Below are 19,899 nucleotides of genomic sequence, written 5' to 3'. Positions count from 1 at the left end.
CTGCCAAGCAAGAGGAAAAGTGGAAGGCCTAAGGTGTAACAGAGCAAGATCTAGAGGACATCTAATTGGAGCAGCCAGAAGAAGGTGGTGGTACAGTGGTTTACACTGCTGCCTCACACCTTCAAGGGCAAGGGTCTGATCTCATGCTGTATATGGATGGAGTTTCAGTTCTCTCCACACCCTTATTCTCAAGGGACCCCAGTAGAGACTTTAAATGATCCTGAGCATATGAGGGTGCCATGTAAAGGACTGCTTCACCTTCCAGAAAAGTGCCAATGTTTATGAGGTATGCTCCACCCCAGACCCTCTGACACTGGATAACACTAGTTAGGCTGAGTAGCATTTTAATTTTGATCTGGTTTGATAGCAGAACCTTACAATTGACAGCAGGTTACAGCATTGCTCCCATTGCTATAGAAACAGAATTCAGTTTTCTGCCATTTCATATCAAAATCAGATATGGTAAATGTATGGATGAACAACCTAATTCACTTTTAATCATTGTATCTAGTAATTCAGTTATCTATATGTATTTTACAATAAACACGTTTATAAAAACCAATGTGTTGAGCTGGGATATTCCAGACAAAATCTGCAGGCAGAGTTCAAATAAGTCATTGATAATGGAGACTGTAAAGTAATATTGGCTCAACATCTACAGAATTTTAGGTTTTTGGTTATTTTTTAATTGTCTGTGACTTGGGAGGAAAAAGGGCTGGTTAGTTGACAACAATACCTGGAGAAAAACAGATTACACAACCTCGTCTAGGACTGAAACACTATCATTTGCTTTTCTGTCGATGTCATCCCCTCCTACCAGACTTTGCAAGCTTGCATTTACTTTGGCAACTGTCCTCATTTTTAACAGTATCTTTGCCTTCACTGGAAAGCCAAGGCAATTTCCCCCCACCTCTCCGCCCCCATGTGTCAGAGGCAAAGTATAAATGGCTTTGTGAGCAGCAGCCTATCCTGCTGTCAGATTTCCATTTCAGAGGTCCAGAAGGATGCATCTCCAAACATTGCTACTGCTTGTTGCCCTGGTGGGTAGCAGAGAAGGGGCTGTTCTGCCAAATGTTCTCAACCTGCCGCCTTGTGACTCTCCTCTAGTGGAAGAGGCTGCCTTTGCAGCTGTCAACCACATTAACAGCCATCATTACCATGGCTACAAATACGCCCTCAACAGAATAGAGAAAGTGAAGGTGGCAAACTTGGTGAGTAGACATTCCTGAATTGTTATGCATCAGTTTTATGACTTACGTCGTCATGATAATGTGAATGCAATAGAACAGGGAATTAATTTTGTTAGGTAGTAAATTTAATTTCTGGTATCACGGTAATAATAATAATAATAACAATGAAAATACAATTTATTTATATGTCACCCTTCCCATGCTAAAAGGCTGCATTAGTTCTCTGGCACAATGATGAATCACATTTAGGGTGACAACGTTTTGGTATTTTGAAGGACTTTGTTTTAGATAAACCCTTTCAAAAATGCACTATGTGCGCACTTCTTTTTTGTTAGTTAGCCCAGATATTGAGAGCTCGTATTTTTTATTGTTACAAATGAATTTCTTATTGATTTCATATGAATGTTGTGAAGGCAGCACCCTTATGTCAGTTAAATCTTTTCAGCTCTCATAGGTGAGGGAGATGCGAGTGAAATACAATATCACTAAGTCATCGTTGGGGGCTCATTTTCATTTTTCACCATGATCTATCCTTACTTGAGTTATGTTAGTGATGTTACTTCTTGATACTAAGGCAGTCTTTGCTGCTCTGCCCTTTTATCTCATATACACCTTTATTGCTGAACACATTTTGGCTTTTTGTCTCATTTTCTATTCATCGATTCATCTCAGTAATTTTCAAATCTGCTTATTCATTTGTTATTCAGTATTGGGCATAAGACAAGAATCATTCCTGCACAATGTGCCTGTCCATCCAAAAGCACGTTAAGTGATTACAGGCTAAATAACTGAACTTTTATATCTTTGGAATGTGGCTGAAAAACCCATACACAGGCACAGGGAGAATGTGCAAACTTCACACAGGTACAGATTGGGAAAAGATTTAAATCCTGTTTCATGAAGCTATGAGGCTACAGCATAAAAACCATGATACTCTGCAACCTATGTTGCTTTGTACTTGGCTAAAGTTATCATACTGACAGAAGCAAACATGAAAATTAGGCTTGGATTTCCACTCATCTCTTTATTTTCTCAAAGTTATATATAACCAAAAAGAATATAAAGCAGGAATCAGACCAGAATGAGGCTTCAGTTCAACATAGGATACACAAATTCTTAGTCATACCTGGCAATCTTGAGCCACCAATCCAGTTAACATTTAAGTTTGAGTGAATTAACTGTATTAACCGTAGTAAACATGGAGATCATGCACATTGCATACAGAACTGATTTCTGAAAATATGTGGCAGAAGCTGTAATCACTGGACCACTGTGCTGCTTATTAAGATTTTTCCTGCTGTTTGGTTTCTTTCATTTTCACATCTTTTGCTGTTAAGATAACTAGATTAACCACACATCCATTCACTTTCTGCCCCCACTTTTACCATTACAGACACATAAAGACACAAAGTAGTCTAAAGCTGATTAATATTAATGGAGACCAGAAATATTTGTCCATTAACATTACAGTATCTTTGGGCTATGACCAGTTGACAATGGAGGAGAGAAAACTAAAATCTCCAGTAAGAAGCATGCCTGGTGAAAATAAAACTCTGAGGCGTTCCTAAAAAGAAAGAAAGGGAGAGAAAGTAAAAGTCAGACACAGTCACCGTGTTGGAGACCAAGGAAAAGTGACTGCCTATCTCCTCCTGGGCATTCTACAATAGAGTCGATGCAGGACCATCTAATCTGACATCAAAATCTTTCTATCCATTTATTTCAAAGTTGTCAGTATCACAGATGTCTTTCCAAGGGCAGGAAAAACAGCTTGGCAATAGAGCAGTGGCACCAAGTGTCACAAAAAGAGGAGGGTTGGTAACGTTGCTTTATTGTAGTGTTTATATTTTTATAACAATGTGTAACACACAGAGATGCAGTATGCACAGCTAATCAGCAGCTTTAATCAGGATATGATGGACTAAAGTAGAAAGTCTTCAGCCTGGATTTAAAAGCTGAGACTCATTTCTTATACAACCATGAATGTCATTTCACAATTTTGGAGCCCTGTAACTAAAAGCTTGACCTCCCACTGTTATTTTACTGATCCTTGGAATCTTAAGAAGGACAGCATCTCAAGATCTTAAGGTGTGCTCTGGTTTGTAAGTAATGCTTTGGCCTTTTAAAGCTTTATACAGTGGTGTGAAAAACTATTTGCCCCCTTCCTGATTTCTTATTCTTTTGCATGTTTGTCACACAAAATGTTTCTGATCATCAAACACATTTAACCATTAGTCAAATATAACACTAGTAAACACAAAATGCAGTTTTTAAATGATGGTTTTTATTATTTAGGGAGAAAAAAATCCAAACCTACATGGCCCTGTGTGAAAAAGTAATTGCCCCCTGAACCTAATAACTGGTTGGGCCACCCTTAGCAGCAATAACTGCAATCAAGCGTTTGCGATAACTTGCAATGAGTCTTTACAGCTCTGGAGGAATTTTGGCCCACTCATCTTTGCAGAATTGTTGTAATTCAGCTTTATTTGAGGGTTTTCTAGCATGAACCGCCTTTTTAAGGTCATGCCATAGCATCTCAATTGGATTCAGGTCAGGACTTTGACTAGGCCACTCCAAAGTCTTCATTTTGTTTTTCTTCAGCAATTCAGAGGTGGATTTGCTGGTGTGTTTTGGGTCATTGTCCTGTTGCAGCACCCAAGATCGCTTCAGCTTGAGTTGACGAACAGATGGCCGGACATTCTCCTTCAGGATTTTTTGGTAGACAGTAGAATTCATGGTTCCATCTATCACAGCAAGCCTTCCAGGTCCTGAAGCAGCAAAACAACCCCAGACCATCACACTACCACCACCATATTTTACTGTTGGTATGATGTTCTTTTCTGAAATGCTGTGTTCCTTTTACGCCAGATGTAACGGGACATTTGCCTTTCAAAAGTTCAACTTTTGTCTCATCAGTCCACAAGGTATTTTCCCAAAAGTCTTGGCAATCATTGAGATGTTTCTTAGCAAAATTGAGACGAGCCCTAATGTTCTTTTTGCTTAACAGTGGTTTGCGTCTTGGAAATCTACCATGCAGGCCGTTTTTGCCCAGTCTCTTTCTTATGGTGGAGTCGTGAACAATGACCTTAATTGAGGCAAGTGAGGCCTGCAGTTCTTTAGACGTTGTTCTGGGGTCTTTTGTGAGCTCTCGGATGAGTTGTCTCTGCGCTCTTGGGGTAATTTTGGTCGGCCGGCCACTCCAGGGAAGGTTCACCACTGTTCCATGTTTTTGCCATTTGTGGATAATGGCTCTCACTGTGGTTCACTGGAGTCCCAAAGCTTTAGAAATGGCTTCATAACCTTTACCAGACTGATAGATCTCAATTACTTCTGTTCTCATTTGTTCCTGAATTTCTTTGGATCTTGGCATGATGTCTAGCTTTTGAGGTGCTTTTGGTCTACTTCTCTGTATCAGGCAGCTCCTATTTAAGTGATTTCTTGATTGAAACAGGTGTGGCAGTAATCAGGCCTGGGGGTGGCTACGGAAATTGAACTCAGGTGTGATACACCACAGTTAGGTTATTTTTTAAGTAGGGGGCAATTACTTTTTCACACAGGGCCATGTAGGTTTGGATTTTTTCTCCTAAATAATAAAACCATCATTTAAAAAGTGCATTTTGTGTTTACTTGTGTTATATTTGACTAATGGTTAAATGTGTTTGATGATCAGAAACATTTTGTGTGACAACCATGCAAAAGAATAAGAAATCAGGAAGGGGCAAATAGTTTTTCACACCACTGTATATAAGAAGAAGAATTTTGAAATTAAGCCTAAGCTTAACTGGAAGCCTGTGTAAAAACATAAGAGCAGGAGTTATATGTTTGTACTTTCAACTTCTTGTAATGACTCTTGCAGAAGCATTTTATATTAAATTGCATAAAGACCGATTTGAACAGTCAGTCAATAACACTTTTCAAAGGTCAATTCCACTAGAAATAAATGCAAGAATTAATTTCTCAGTATCCTCCATATTTAGAAAATGTCTTAATTTTACAACATTTTTAAAATTGAAAAAATGGTTTTTAATGATTTTGTAATGTGTTTCAAAACACTTATTGATGTCAAAGATAACACATATATTGTCTGCTAATTCAGTAAAACTAATCTTTTGTTCAACTGAGATAGAGGTGGCATCCAGAGCTGTCTCCACATCATCATAGGCCCCCATGCAAAATAATGTGCTGGGGCCCCCATTTTGATAGCAAAACAGAAACATACATAGGCATCAGAAACATTGTGGGCCCCGGGCAGTGCCCATACGTTAAAACTGTCTTGGAGGCATCTTCATATCAGTGAAAATTAATGTGTTTACTCATGACTGTTCCAAATGGAAGCATATTAAGTAAAACTGATAAAAGGTTCAGTACTGAGCCCTGGAGGACGCCATATTTAACTTCTGAGTATAATGATAGAGTACTGTTAGCATATATCTTTAGATACTGTAAGAGATTTCATAACTAAGAAGTAAACTAGGAAAAAAAGAGTGAATAAGAGCCCACTGTGTTTTGAAATAGCCTTCATGAGATGACTTATATAAAAATATCTCATGTAAAAATAATAGAATGTATTTGATTGAAGAAATAATAATGTCTTATATTATTAGATGCATGAAGCATCTGAATTAAAGTTTCACAGTAAATTTATTGCTTTGAAGGTATAGCATCGATCCCCAGTAACTGGCATTAAGTAACAACTAATTTTTTTTGAAGCACACCAATAAATTATTGCAGAGTAAAGATTTTACTATATCTCACTTGTGGAACCGCTGCAGGTAATGAACCCCACCTAATCCCACTTACAAGCATACAGACTTTCTAAATGGTATTTCAAAGTATATCATATGAATGTTGGTATGGGAGTATGTGCAATTGGATTCTGTGAAACCCTAGCACCCCATTTCCTTGCTTTGTGCCCAGTATTGTAGGCTCAACAAACAATGAACAGGAGTAAGTGTGTTTGGAAAAGAGACAAGACACTTTTTCAAGCCCACTTATTTGAATTTATGGTCACGTGATGTTGGAGTCTATCCTGGAAACACTGGACACAAGGCAGGAAGCATCCCTGGACAGGAAGACAGTCCATTGCAGGGCACACACATGCACACATCCACACTAGGGCTAATTTAAACTCGCCAATTAACCTTCACATTTTTGTAGAGCTGGGATGAAAACTTGAGTACCTGGAGGAAAGACCATGCACACTTTGGAAAAAGTGGCAAACCGTACATAGAAATGAGCACATGGGTCATTAAAAAACACTGTATTAGTAAGACAGCAGTGCCACCCTACTTTAACAAACAAAAAAACGTAATTTAACCATGCTGCCCCTCAGCTCAAAACAGAGCATTGAATTTGTGTTGGATCTGCTTGTGGCTATGTGGGTGTTCTCTAAGTATTCCTAAATTCCTCTACCATCCGCAAGACATGTTTTTAATTCAATTAGTATCTCTCTATATTAGCCATGTGTGCATGAGTTAATTTTGCAATGAACTACTGGCCCATTTAGAGGTGGAGCCTCCTTTGCATCCAGTGCTGCCCCTGAAAACCTCTAACAGGACATCAAAAGTCAGAGTCTGATTAAACCGGTCTACATTGACTAGGCAATTCCTTTAAAGCTACAGAGTACAATTATTCAAAATGTATACTTTTCTATTTTGCAAAGAGACATGCTCAGGGAAACACAGGAAAAGACTGAAGATTATACTTAAAAATCCAAATTCTTAGCTGTTATGTTACACTGCCCACTTTACATCTGAAATGTATCTGCCAAGACCATTTAGGTGTCCTCTAGCTAGAACATATTCACCACTATAATACAGCAGGTCTAGGAAAAGGATATACAGTATATTAAGAAGGTCTTTCTGTGAGAATGTCTCAGGATGGCCTACCTTCATGTTATAGCCAACAGTACCTCCTAATGGTGAACTGTGAGACAGGACTATTCTGCATCTGGGCTGCCATCACCTTTTTCTCTGTACTTGTATCATTAAATCCAGAATAATCTCTATAAATAAAACAAGTTGATCACATCAATTTTAATATTGTTCACAGACTTATGATGTGCAGAATGGTCTTTGTCCCTGGTTTTATATTTGTTTACTCTTATTTCCCAGTGCATCCCATTCTGTGTTACTCTTCAGTGTTAACTTTCAAAAACAGAGTTTAACAGCAGATGAATTAAACCTTGAATTAGATTCCATCCAGTCAAGTTTTTTATTATTAAAAGAAACATTCTGAATTAAACAACCTTCATCATGTTTTTCTCCACACTTCAGACACTTGTGTTTTAGCAGACACCTGATGTACATTGTCCATCTAAAGCTATGACCTTATTGCTTGACGTGCAAACTAATGGTCTCACTTGCATGAGAGTATCAGATAATGATAGCCTCCTGTGGTCCAAAACACCTGTGACTTGCAGTAGTGTCTTCCATCTATGTTAACCCAGACTTTACATGGGCTTTGACTGCCATCATTAAAATAAAAGGAAGCAAGTAGCTTAGGAATCAGTAATAATTACATGCCAAATTAGGTTTTGTAAGCATTTCACAGTGGTGAACTGATGGGACAAGGGTACACAACGATAGTACTGTAGAGTAGAATTAGAATCAGTGCAGTTGGTGTAATGGTTAAAATTATAATATAATCCCAGATATGCAAAATTAAAATGCAAGAAAGAAAAGGTGAATCTTACATGTGATTCATTTGCAAAGCTAAATGGGTGCAAGTTGAGAGGTTTGAAACAAATCTCTGAATCAGAAAGGTCTGCTTCAGAGGATCTCAGATGTCTGGCAATGTTATATGTGGCAAGCAACTTGGACAGGTGAAGACAGTACAATGAGCACTTTTTAAAAGACACTCAACTTCTGCAAAAGCTTAATTACCCATTGGATCAAATTAATTAGTATCCATCTGTTTATCTGTCTCAAGAAGTCAGGATAGGACAATTCAGTCAAGGATTAGATAACATACATAGAAAAGGGATGGAAGAACCAACAAGGCATTGTCTCTGTTAAGGTAAAAGGTCTCCTTCCCATGGAAAAAAACAAATATCATAATTGTTTCCCAAGACATCTTCAATATCAAAAGAATCACGAAGTTCAATGCCTCCTGTTCAATGGCAGTGCTTGCTGGAGTGTTCTGATACTGTATAGCATTATCCAGATCTAATTATGCAACTTTTAATGAAATGCAGGAAAACAATACAATGCAGGGCAGGTGCTGCCATCTATCGGCAACAAAAATATTTTTTGTGAATTTTCTATGTAATAAACTCAATAAGTTATAGCGTAATGAAAATTGCAAAATTAGATCTGGACCACTCTGTATGTGGGTGCTGGAAAGGCACTCTGTCCTCACTTCTCTTTTATGTAATCTTGGAAATATGTGTCTCTGTATGGAGAATGGAAGGGCTTAATTTTTTTTTATTCCCTTAGGTAGACCTTCCTGGGTAAAGCCTCTTTGGCTGACTTCCAGGTCTCTCCTTAAAAAAAGTTGAATATGCTTTATTTGTATTTGGAAATTCTCATTGTTTACTTCCCTCCAGCAAAATAATAAATAAATAAAACCATATATTCATCTATTCATCGTTTTTTTTTCAAATTGTCCGTTTTCCAGATACTAAGTTGCAGGGGTTGGATCATGTCACAGGGCCCATTTACCCACAGTAGGCCATTTTGCAGTAGTCAATTAACCTAATAAACATCTCTTAAATATTAGGGAAATCAGTAGACATGGAGAGAAAAAGATTCAAATCCCTGAAGTTTTTGGGCATCAGTCATACGTACTGCACTGCTTTTCAATAACATTATTCTGCATTTATTTTTTGTCAATTTAGATGCCTCATGGAGAAACATATATTTTGGAGCTGGACTTGCTGGAAACCAAATGTCATATTGTGAATCCTACACCAGCCGAAAATTGCCCAGTTAGATCAAAAGCAGAAACAGTAAGAAGACAATCTGTTTAAAATTTGAATGACCATTGAAGAGAATGAATGTTTGCAACTCAAATACTGTCATGTTTCAATTTTTTCAGAAAGTTGAAGGGGATTGTGATGCAATGCTATCACATGTTGGTGGTCAGTTTACAGTCATCGCATATAAGTGTAAATCTACCCCAGGTAATAAAGCTTATCTCATATATAGTCTCTTTTTTCTATCTATCTATCTATCTATCTATCTATCAATCATTTAGTGACCTCTCTGTCTATTTAGCATAGGCTTGATTTTTTTTTACCTACAAATTTCTCCATCTTCTGCTCTTCCAAAACACACTGAAATTAGGAGGTTGCAAAAAATTACAGATAAATGATTGCTAGAGGGTCACATACAGGCTTCATTAGGAAAACTGAGTTAAAAATTCTAGATGTGTTGAATCAACCTCTTTATTTTAGTTTGTAGACTTAGTGGATGTGTTACTAGGCTTTAAAAGTTTTTTTTTTATATATCTTGCAGCACACTGAAAAAAATGAAGTCTGAGCAATTGAAAAGTTTTTATCAAGCCATTAAATCTTGATTTCCTTAGTGTAGGATTTATCGACTTAACAAAAAAATCTGTATTAAATAATATTTGATCATTTTAAGAAAGCTTATCAAATAAATTCTGCTTATCTCAATATTAACAAAGAATACACCGCAAATTAGCTTCCATAACCTCAAAAATACTTCGGCACATGGGGAAAAATAAGTCTGCTAGCTCTGTTTAAGTTTGTTTTCTCTACTGTGAAAAGGCATGTGGGTTCACCAGGAACAGTATGGTAAAAGGAGGTGATTCCTTATACAAATATCATAATTGTATGCAAATTCAGAAATCGGTGCCAACAAAAAAAAACCCAGAAAATGTTTAATTTCTGAAAAAATCCATCCTACCCCCTATATGACAACCACATAAACTTATTTTACTTTGGGTACACATCAATTAAGTTATATTGAAGAAACAGCTACATAAAGCAAATACGGTACATATGTTCATTTTGAGTTAAATTAATGTAAGGTAACAGTTTAAAGGTAAAGAATATATATTCATGGTAACCGTGTGAGAGTATATTAGAGCAAACCGCAAATGGTCAACAAACTGCAACTTTTCTTTAAACAACTTGGAGCAGTAAAATGGAAAGTATAATACGATTTCCTTTCTGATGGCATTATCTCATTTTTGGTGCCATTTTGAACATTTTTTCACAGAAAAATATATTTTTTACAGGCTAACAATGTTAAAAATATTAGTCTGTACGTTTCATTTCAGTGCTTCAGTGTTACTGGAACAGTGCTTTACTGTTTTAAATTTTACAGCTGTTTACCTTTCCTATTAAACAGTTTTACAATATAAAATTAACAGCCATTTTTACAGTGTAACTGTAATGTATCAGTATACGGTATCTAGCATATTTTGAAAACAGAAAAATATTTTACAGAACTTGGCTGTCAAAAATAATGCATTGTTTAAGATATACAGGTATTTTTCAATAGAACATAAGGTAACTTTCCTCTTTTTTTAGAAAAAGTTATTTTACAGTCATCATTCACTATATTTTTACTGTTAAATTTACAGACACTTCTTACAGTGTATGGTTACTATAACAAAATATTTTAGTCAGTTATTTCTACCTCACAGTCCCAGGTATGACTCCAACACTGTGATGCCATTATTATGCAGTTTGCAGATTCTCTCTGTGGTAAATTGAACTTCATCTAAAATGCTAAAGACGTAATCACAACAAGTGGCAGCACTAAATCACTTCTTACTTTCAGTGATTGTGTTCTACAGTGGACTGATAATAATTCTTTACATTTATAAAGCACTTTTCTCACTACTTAAAACGCTGCCACACACAGAGGACATGTAACCATGATCTCCTTACCGATATCCCATCTGGGGAAATTTCCTGTATTGTATCCATGATCTTACTTTGGTCTGTAGAACCATATCATCTGATAAAAAACAAGTACCTTTTCATAAATGCACTGTAACATACTACTTTGTTTCATGTGCATACATTCTTTAATGTCAAGCACATTTTACAGTACATTGTGCTATCACAGCTCCCAAGTGTAGGGTTTGCACCTTGGAGTTTTCATTTTCTCCCTGATCTAACTTTCTCTGGCTATTGCAATTTTCCCACCGAAGACTGCATGTTAGATTTAATGGCACCTCCCAGTTAGGAAGATTTATGTCAGTGGCCATGCACTTAAATGAACTGGCATGCAATGCAGGGTTGGTTTGTGCCTGGCTCTAGCTCCTCATGACTGTAAACTTTTATTTGGTGTGTTCACTAAACTGATGAATTTAATCAATAATGTGTAATCATTATGACTTTAAAAAGATACAAAATAATCCACAAAACTCACTGTTTCACAGTAAAAATATTCCATTAGGTGCAGGTTCTTACTTTGGCATATGTTTTTCCGAAACAGGGCAGAATTTAACTAAAATGGCACAATTTTTATAACAATTATTTTTTATGCGCGTTTGCATATAATGAACGAAGCACCAACTGTGACAGCCACGTCTGTCTGAATTGTTGGCACAATTATTCTTCAAAGGAACAGTTCAATTACCGTTGAGATATCCTGAACAGATCGCGCTGTACAGGGATACGTTTTCAAACTATCCAATTGAAAAGCGTTTGGCAGATTTTTGAACTCGCCTGACTCAAAACGGAGAAACGTTTTGTACGACATGGACTACAAACTAGTTTACTGTTTCAATTTTACCTTGACAGCGGTTGCGTCGACTTTATATTTTGCACATATTCCTATTTTTCACCTCTGTTAGACGTTACCGATTGTAAAAAGGTTCTTCTCAACACAAGCTGTTGAAAAACCATCAGACCGCATGCGCGAAGTAGGAAGGCGCCTCCACGGCATTCTGTTTGTGCGCGCGCGTGGAGGGATTGCATTCGCCTTATCAACAAGTTCAGCGAGGCGCGCAAACAGAAGCATCTTCCTCCTCCCTATGATTTAATTATTGACAGGTATGTTAAATGATCTTACCAACCGTAAAAATATGACATTCAAGCAACGAAAACGGAAGGTTAGCTACATATAAATCAGCACTATCTACCTTTCACTAAACCAAGCTGACAGCTTCATTACCTGCACATTATAATGATTCAGTATTTCACTGTCACTTAAATTTACTGGGGTGGCCTGACGTTCAGTTGACAGAGGCAATCCCGATTTTCAGGCTATTCGTCCCAATAAATAATTGAAGAATATTAAACATGTCCCTTTTAACAGGTTGTCCGTCTGATTAAACATTGCTCCGCTGGAACAAACGTCCTCACTATACAGGTATACAGTATTTAGAACAAAACGTACAAAACTCGGATCCCCCATACCTCAGGTCCCAGTTCAATGTAATGTACGAATAATAGCGTGATCGAAACTCCGACGGGGAAAGCTTAATTAAAAACTTGGGATGGAATTGAACAACATTGCCAAGACGACCAAGACGCAGACAAAAGAGACAGGACTGTCATTTATTTGTTTCCACTTCAACCACTTTGTGAAATTACACATTTTTTTTTTTTTACAAATAAACAATTTTTTTTTATATGCCCTGAACTTTCAGTGTTGATGATGAGATAAAAAGGTATTAAACAAATGAAAATAGGCTCAATGAGTGGGCATACATTCTACAAAAATGAAAACGTGGAGATGGGGTTAAGAACGTGGGGTGCTTCAATAAGAGTACTACATTATTTTGAATTACACAATGGTTTCGGGCTGTAATAAAGTTTGCTTTTCACTTCTGTTTTCCCTAATATTTTTCATTAACATAGTTTTGCAAGTCCCATTTCACGAAAATTACTATGTCCAGACATGCTCAAGCAGACAAGGAACTGATTACACATGTTTTTATTTATTTAGGTTATGTTATTTGCCAACTGCAAGTTGACAATTTGTGTGAATATGGTGGGTGTGTATGTCTGTCTGAGTGGTCATTGTGATGGACTAACATGTCCAGGTGTGTTTTCAGCTTTCTGCCCTATTCTGGCCACTGCAACCCTAATATAGTTTGAGAAGGTTGTAGAACCTACTGTACCTACTGAACTCAGTCCATTGAAGGCATCAGTGTCTGCACAGCCCTTTAATACCCTTGAATGTTATGCCATGGGTACATTTTCTAACTTGTTTACTCTGCAGTAGTCACCTAGGCAGACAGCTGTAGTAACAAGCTAACTGTAGAAGTATTTATGACAAAACCAGTAGCCTACTGTGTTTGTACACCAACTGCTGCCACTGAAGCACAAATTTCACATTACTGCTGTTTCATAGCTTCAAGGCACTAGGATGACATCCCGGCCAGGACAGTTTCTGTGTTATTTTCCACATTCTCCCTGCATTTTGTACCTTTTTCACCAGCTACTCCAACCTTACAATGTCATGCATGTTAAGTAAATTGGTGACACTAAACTGTCTCTACCTGGCTGAGTGTGGCCTGTGATGGACTGGCATCCTAATGAGGGCATCTCTGTACTTGGCCCTGTTGTAAAGCCTCCATTTCCTTGAACTGTATCTCAAAGGATGTTAAAGGCTGGGATCTGACTGAATTCATTGTTGTTTTTCCTTGCTCTCAGACTCAGCAGAAGATGTCATGAAGGTGTGTCCTGGCTGCCCAAAGCTGTTACTTCTCAATGATACTACAGCCTCGCAGTCTGTCACACACTCTCTCAATAAGTTCAACCAAGTGTCCAATGATACCGCTCTGTTCCATCTGATGGAGATTGGAAGAATGTCATCTCAGGTGAGAAACATAAGCTGACTGATATTTACATTTTACATGCAAAAGTAACAACAGAATTTAAAAGCACATGTGAAAAAAACTCATTCTTTTTCCTCAGGTTCTACCATCTTTGACTGGTCCTACTTATTTTTCTGAGTTTGCAATTGTGGAGACAAACTGTACTGATGATGTGCTTGACCAGAGCAACTGTGTTCCTTTAAGTGAAAGCACTGCAGTAAGTTCAATTTAAAGAATAACATATTATTTGTAGCACTGTCTCTGAAAAGAACCATTTAAAGGAAAAGTGTCCAGAAATGATGTGAGTAGGCCATAATGAGGATAATGTTTGAAGTGTTTGGGTGGCATGCATCACACTTATCATGTTGTACCAGGCTGTGTCAATGAAATTTATTATATTTTAAATAATCAATCCACTAGTCTGTTTTCTTTTGTACCTTTGATTTAACTTGTGGTTACTAAGATGAATAATGATAAAGCTTGCTTTATATATACTGTATATATTATGGCCATTACAGTTTGTCACGGGCCCTAACCCAAGATCACATAACTACAGTACATAGATGCAAGTTCTGGGTTCATATAAACTTTTTTTTTTTTAACAAAATAGCTTCTCACAGGCTCTGGCTCACAAATCATTACAAATAGTAAACTCCTCTTGCTTCCTTCACCTCCACTCCAGATGAGTGTTACTCTACTCTACTTCCAAATCTCACTCTTCTGGGTGAGGCAAAGCAATTTCCTTTATGTCAGACCCAGGACCAGTTCTGTTACTACCATTTTGCACCCAGGTCAGTCTCTTCCCAACAGCACCCTCTAGTGGCTCCCTAGAACCCCAATAGGTCCTTAAACTTCAAATTCCATGAGGCCCAGCAGGTGTGCAAGAGGGAGCTATGCTGGAGGAATGCTGACACCCAGTGGATGCAGAATGTAGTCTTCTCATGTTCTCCTCATGTTATGCTATACTGGCCCTCCAAATGGGAATTGAAACAGTAACAATCCTGGTCGGGAAACCTATCCATCCAAGCTGTCCATCTGTTATGGTCCAGCCAGGATGCCAATCCAATCATGTCTTCCAATATATGTATATATATATATATATATATATATATATATATATATATATATATATATATATATATATATATATATAACATTTACTTATTTGACTGATGCCTTTATCCAAGGCAACTTACAACATTTGAGATTAAATTGGTTACATTTCTGGTGGGGGTGCATATATAAAAAGTGTTCACACACACACACACACTATATGTGTATATATATATATTGTGCTCAAAGTAAATATTTCTGCTCTCATTCTTCCTGCCTTTCACCTCATTCAACATAATGGGCTATAAGCTAACGTTAATAGTATCACCAATAATCCCCTACCATGGATTCAGTGAGTAGGTTCTTGAAATTGATAGTTATAATAATAATAATAATATTAATTTGCAGCACTGTTGCTTACTGGTAGAAATCTTAAAAAGAGCTTTCTGTGTTCTTTACCTGTTTGTGTGTAAAGTGTCATGACTATTTTCTTGAAATTCAGAGTTGATTGTTTTTCTTATAAATATAAAATCACCTTTGAGATATATATTATCTGTTTTTCAGCGTCATGGTTTCTGCTCATCTTCAGCTTCCAGCATTGGTCTTGCTAATGAAGAACTAATAGTTAATTGTGACATATATCCAGCCCAGGTATTCTTATTATTGTGTACCATTTATGATTAATTTAGGCATAAAATGCAAATAATGTGTTGGAATGATATGTGTATTTAAAGCTATTCACCAAATGTGTAATAATATATATAGTGCCCAGCACGTACAGCATGTGCATTAGTGTAAAATATTTTCCTTCTATGTTCAATTTCATTTACTGTCTTAGAGATCAAAATTATTAAATAACTGCATACAAAACAGCAAAGCACTAATGGCCTATCTACATAAATTCAATAGCCCATTACGACTAAATGAAAACATGCAATGTTTGAAAATGTATTACAAATTAAAAACTGAAATCTCTCGTTCATATAAATATTCAGACCTCTAATTCAGTTTTTTGTAGAAGCCCCTTTGGCAGGTTAATAATGTTTAGGAGATCAAAGACTTCAAAATATTAATTTAAATTTGGAGACTTAAGGAAGAAATAAACTAAGGGAACACAAAGTATTAAGTAACTGACACTGATAAATTAATTAAACTGCTACCTACCTGAACAGGTCTCACCTTGTACAGTGTATGACTGATTGGTTAGTTTATCCACTTACCAAGCAGAGCATTTGTGGCTTTTGTTTCTTTCTTTCTAGCTCTCTATCTCTAATGGCACCAGCTTTTTTACTATGGTGAAATGTTACACCAACACACCTCCTGATTGTGAGGTGAGGTGGCTTCTTGCCATCACTTTCTACCAAACATTGATTTAACTTTAAAGGCTGTGAAACCCTAATTTAGCTTGGGGTTAGCATTTGAGCTTTCATTGGACTTAAGGGCTGGTCTCTTAGGCTGCTTGTCAGATGCCCATTCTGCTGTAATTTAGGAGCCATGTACCTTGACTCCTATTAAAAATGCAGTAAAGTGCTTGCCCCCCATGGTCCTTCTTGATCCTGTTCTAGAATGTGTAGCCTTGCCCCAGCTCTTACAAATAGGGACTCTGCGAGTCATTGGCCTATGCCCCTAAAGGCTTTACCTGACAATTAACACGGTGTCTTAAATCTGTCAATGATCCTGCATGATTCACTTGCCTTCCAGTTGTGTTTTCATGACCCAAACAAGAGCCATCCAGCAAACATTGTCCCCAGTTTTGTCATTCTCTCCCACCCATATGGCCATCATGTATCATAAAACATGAATATTGATTTTGCTCAGAGCAATGACTTGACTCCCTTCAAAATACCCAGTTTATCATACTACTGAAAAATGCAACTCTGAGATAATATTTGGTTGCAGCATTAGCAGTGTAAATGCGACAAGCTCACTAAACCAGTGGAGTTCATACTGCCTCATTAATCCCATTCATCCCATTTCTGCTTGGGTTTTGGGTTTCCCTCCCACCCTCTCCAACCCCTCAAAGACTTACACCAAGTTTAATTATTCATGGTGTGAGGTACCCTGTGATGGACTGCTGCTACTTCCCAGACTGGTTAATGGCTTGTGCCTGATGCTGCTGAGATAGACTCCAGCTCCGAGAAACTAAGAATTGAATTATGCACATCCGAGCATGTTATGTTATGCAATGTCACAATGGACAAAGGGTCTACATGATATTGCTGGCTCAAGAGTCAAATAAATCTCATATTATATTATGGGCATATCCTTTGTAAATATTGAACAATATTTAATTTCTAAAGAGTAACAGAGAGAGCAAGACTTTGTTATTTGAAGGTTTTAGCATAAGGACTACAAAGACTGAATTTTACTTTAAATGCTTGTGTTTGCAAAGCTCTGAGGTACAGCACATTTGTTTGAGAAGTAGGTGTCCTGTGAACATGATGAATAATTTTAGTTGTAAGAGCTACTCTGAGATACCTCAGTTGAAAATCTGATTACGGCATTTGCTTTAAATTAGAAGGAAGTACAAAAGAGGTCTAACTTCAGCAGATTGGCTACATTAGGGGAGTTATTGCATTTTTAATGACAAAGCATTTTTTCACATTTCAGGGCCCACCCATCTTCAATGTTCCAGCTGCTCCCTTTGATCCTGCACCATCTGCTGTACCTCTTGGTCCTCTTGAACCTGCTGGTCCTGTTGCATCTCCAGGTCCCGATGGAAATGCTGCAAGTCTTTTGCCAGCTATACCAGTTCTCCCTGATGCACCATCTGTCCACCACCATCATCATCATCATTCTCACAGCAATGTTGGCGCAGGCACTGGGGTACATGGCTTTAAACATCACGGCCTGGGCCATGCATTTGATCCTGCAGCCAGTCCTTTCATTTCATCTTCTGAAGAAATGATTGCAAAACCAATGGTCAAGAGAAGTGTGGTGGCACCTCAACCACCTGAGTCACTGATTATCTGCCCAGGCAGAATTCGCCATTTTTGAGCGGGGCTCCAGAAAAATGGAACATTTGCTGTAATTACATTCATCCATGCAGCCTGTGTAATTCCGTTTTATGATATGATAACCACCAATCTTCTGCATTCTGTGTGACTGATAAAAAGGAAGCAAATGCCTGACTAATCGCGTGGGCTTCAAAATGAGCCTGGATGGTCTGTCAGTGTGAACTGCTTTCAGATGAAGGAGGGCAAGGCTATGTATACCAAGGTGCTATTTGCTGTCACTGTATGAGCATTGTGATTGGGACTACTATGAAAAATAAACCTTAATGTCAAGGAAACTTGAAATATAAGCATGCATCATGTATTATATTTAATTCCACAAAAGAGAAATAAAGGAATCACAATAAAGAGCTGTTTATTTTATTTACAGACACTACAGAACTATAAGTATACATTAAAAAACCTAATAACCAAAAATAAGTATTTATTTTACATGTTTATTTAATATAGTTAGGGTAAAAAAGTACATAAAAATAATGACTAAATGCAACACAAATTACACAGCCCTCACAATATCAGAAGAATATGTTTATTGTCATTGTAACAAATACAACGAAATTAGGTGCAGTCTCTGTGGTGGCAAAAAAAAAAAATATATATATATATAGGCAGCACAGTGGGTAGTGCTGCTGCCTCGCAGATAGGAGACCCGGGTTCACTTCCTCCCTGCGTGGAGTTTGCATGTTCTCCCCACGTCTGCGTGGGTTTACTCCTACAGTCCAAAGACATGCAGGTTAGGTGGACGGGCAATCCTAAATTGTCCCTAGTGAGTGTTTGGTGTGTGGGTATGTGTGTGTGTGTGTGTGCACATTGCGGTGGGCTAGTGCCCTTGTTTCCTGCCTTGTGCTCTGTGTTGGCTGGGACTGGCTCCAGCAGACCCCCGTGACCCTGTAGTGAGGATATAGCGGGTTGGATAATGGATGGATGAAATATATTTTATATATATATATATATTGTGGAGGCTGGCCCAGACACAGACAGGCAGACACGTTCTTGTCACCCACAAACACGTTTATTTACACTATTTACAGTTCAAGGTTCACCACAAACCCCCAAAGTCCTGGCCACACAATGCCTTTCTTCAGACCACCTCCTTCTCTCTTCTCCAGCTTAGTCCACTCCACTCCCGACTCTCGCCCTGAATGAAGGGAGGCGGCCCCTTTTATTATCACCCAGATGTGCTCCAGGTGGGTTCCGGCAATCTTCCACGGACACACCCCTGTGTGGCGGAAGTGCTGGCTGCATCCCCGGAAGCACTCTGGGTGTCCCTGCTCCTCCTCCCCCAGCACTTCCTGGTGTGGCGGAAGTGCTGAGGTCCAGGGCTCCAAAGGCATGGGGGCGCCCCCTGGCGGCGACCACAGGCCCCTACAGGGTGGAGCTTCAAAGCTCTGTACCTGTGGCCCCCAAAGGAACCAGGGCGGTCGCCCTCAGATGGTCTGGGGAAGGCGCAAGCCCTCCTCCGGTCCTCCTGGGCGTCCCGGCCGGGTCGCCACCCCAGCCGCCTCTGACAATATATATATAATAAAAGGCAAAGCCCTCACTCACTCACTCACTCACTCACTCACTGACTCACTGACTCATCACTAATTCTCCAACTTCCCGTGTAGGTAGAAGGCTGAAATTTGGCAGGCTCATTCCTTACAGCTTACTTACAAAAGTTGGGCAGGTTTCATTTCGAAATTCTACGCGTAATGGTCATAACTGGAACCTATTTTTTCATCCATATACTATAATAGACTTCTGCTCGATGCCCGTGGGAGGCGGAGTTATGCCTCCCACGTAATTTAGTGCCTGCCCATATAAGGCCGTCCGTCAGCGGCAATCCAATAGAAACACTGCCACAGGTAAATATTCACGGGTGAAGGACTGTGCTTATGCAGAGGAAGATGAGATGGTCA

At 38.3% G+C, this 19,899-nt stretch overlaps 1 protein-coding gene across 1 annotated transcript; it reads left to right on the top strand.

Moving 5' to 3' along the window:
* The first annotated feature begins 957 nt into the window (after positions 1-957).
* Positions 958-18,345, top strand: LOC120532315 (alpha-2-HS-glycoprotein-like). The gene is made up of 7 exons (XM_039758217.1): positions 958-1,211; positions 9,025-9,135; positions 9,225-9,309; positions 13,771-13,937; positions 14,035-14,151; positions 15,552-15,638; positions 17,598-18,345. The coding sequence occupies exons 1-7, from the start codon at positions 1,005-1,007 to the stop codon at positions 17,982-17,984; spliced, it is 1,161 nt and encodes a 386-aa protein (XP_039614151.1). The 5' UTR covers positions 958-1,004; the 3' UTR covers positions 17,985-18,345.
* The last annotated feature ends 1,554 nt before the right edge of the window (positions 18,346-19,899 follow it).

The sequence above is a fragment of the Polypterus senegalus genome, chromosome 1, assembly GCF_016835505.1.
Source record: "Polypterus senegalus isolate Bchr_013 chromosome 1, ASM1683550v1, whole genome shotgun sequence".
NCBI lineage: Eukaryota > Metazoa > Chordata > Cladistia > Polypteriformes > Polypteridae > Polypterus > Polypterus senegalus.
The sequence above is the reverse complement of the archived record's forward strand: the minus strand, read 5'-3'. Positions and strand labels throughout refer to the sequence as shown.

Bases quoted from the DNA above. Each gene is read 5' to 3' on its own strand.
- LOC120532315 (XM_039758217.1), top strand. From the start codon at position 1,005: ATGCATCTCCAAACATTGCTACTGCTTGTTGCCCTGGTGGGTAGCAGA. The intron at 9,136-9,224 runs GTAAGAAGACAA...CAATTTTTTCAG, and splicing joins TTAGATCAAAAGCAGAAACA to AAAGTTGAAGGGGATTGTGA. The intron at 14,152-15,551 runs GTAAGTTCAATT...TCTGTTTTTCAG, and splicing joins CTTTAAGTGAAAGCACTGCA to CGTCATGGTTTCTGCTCATC.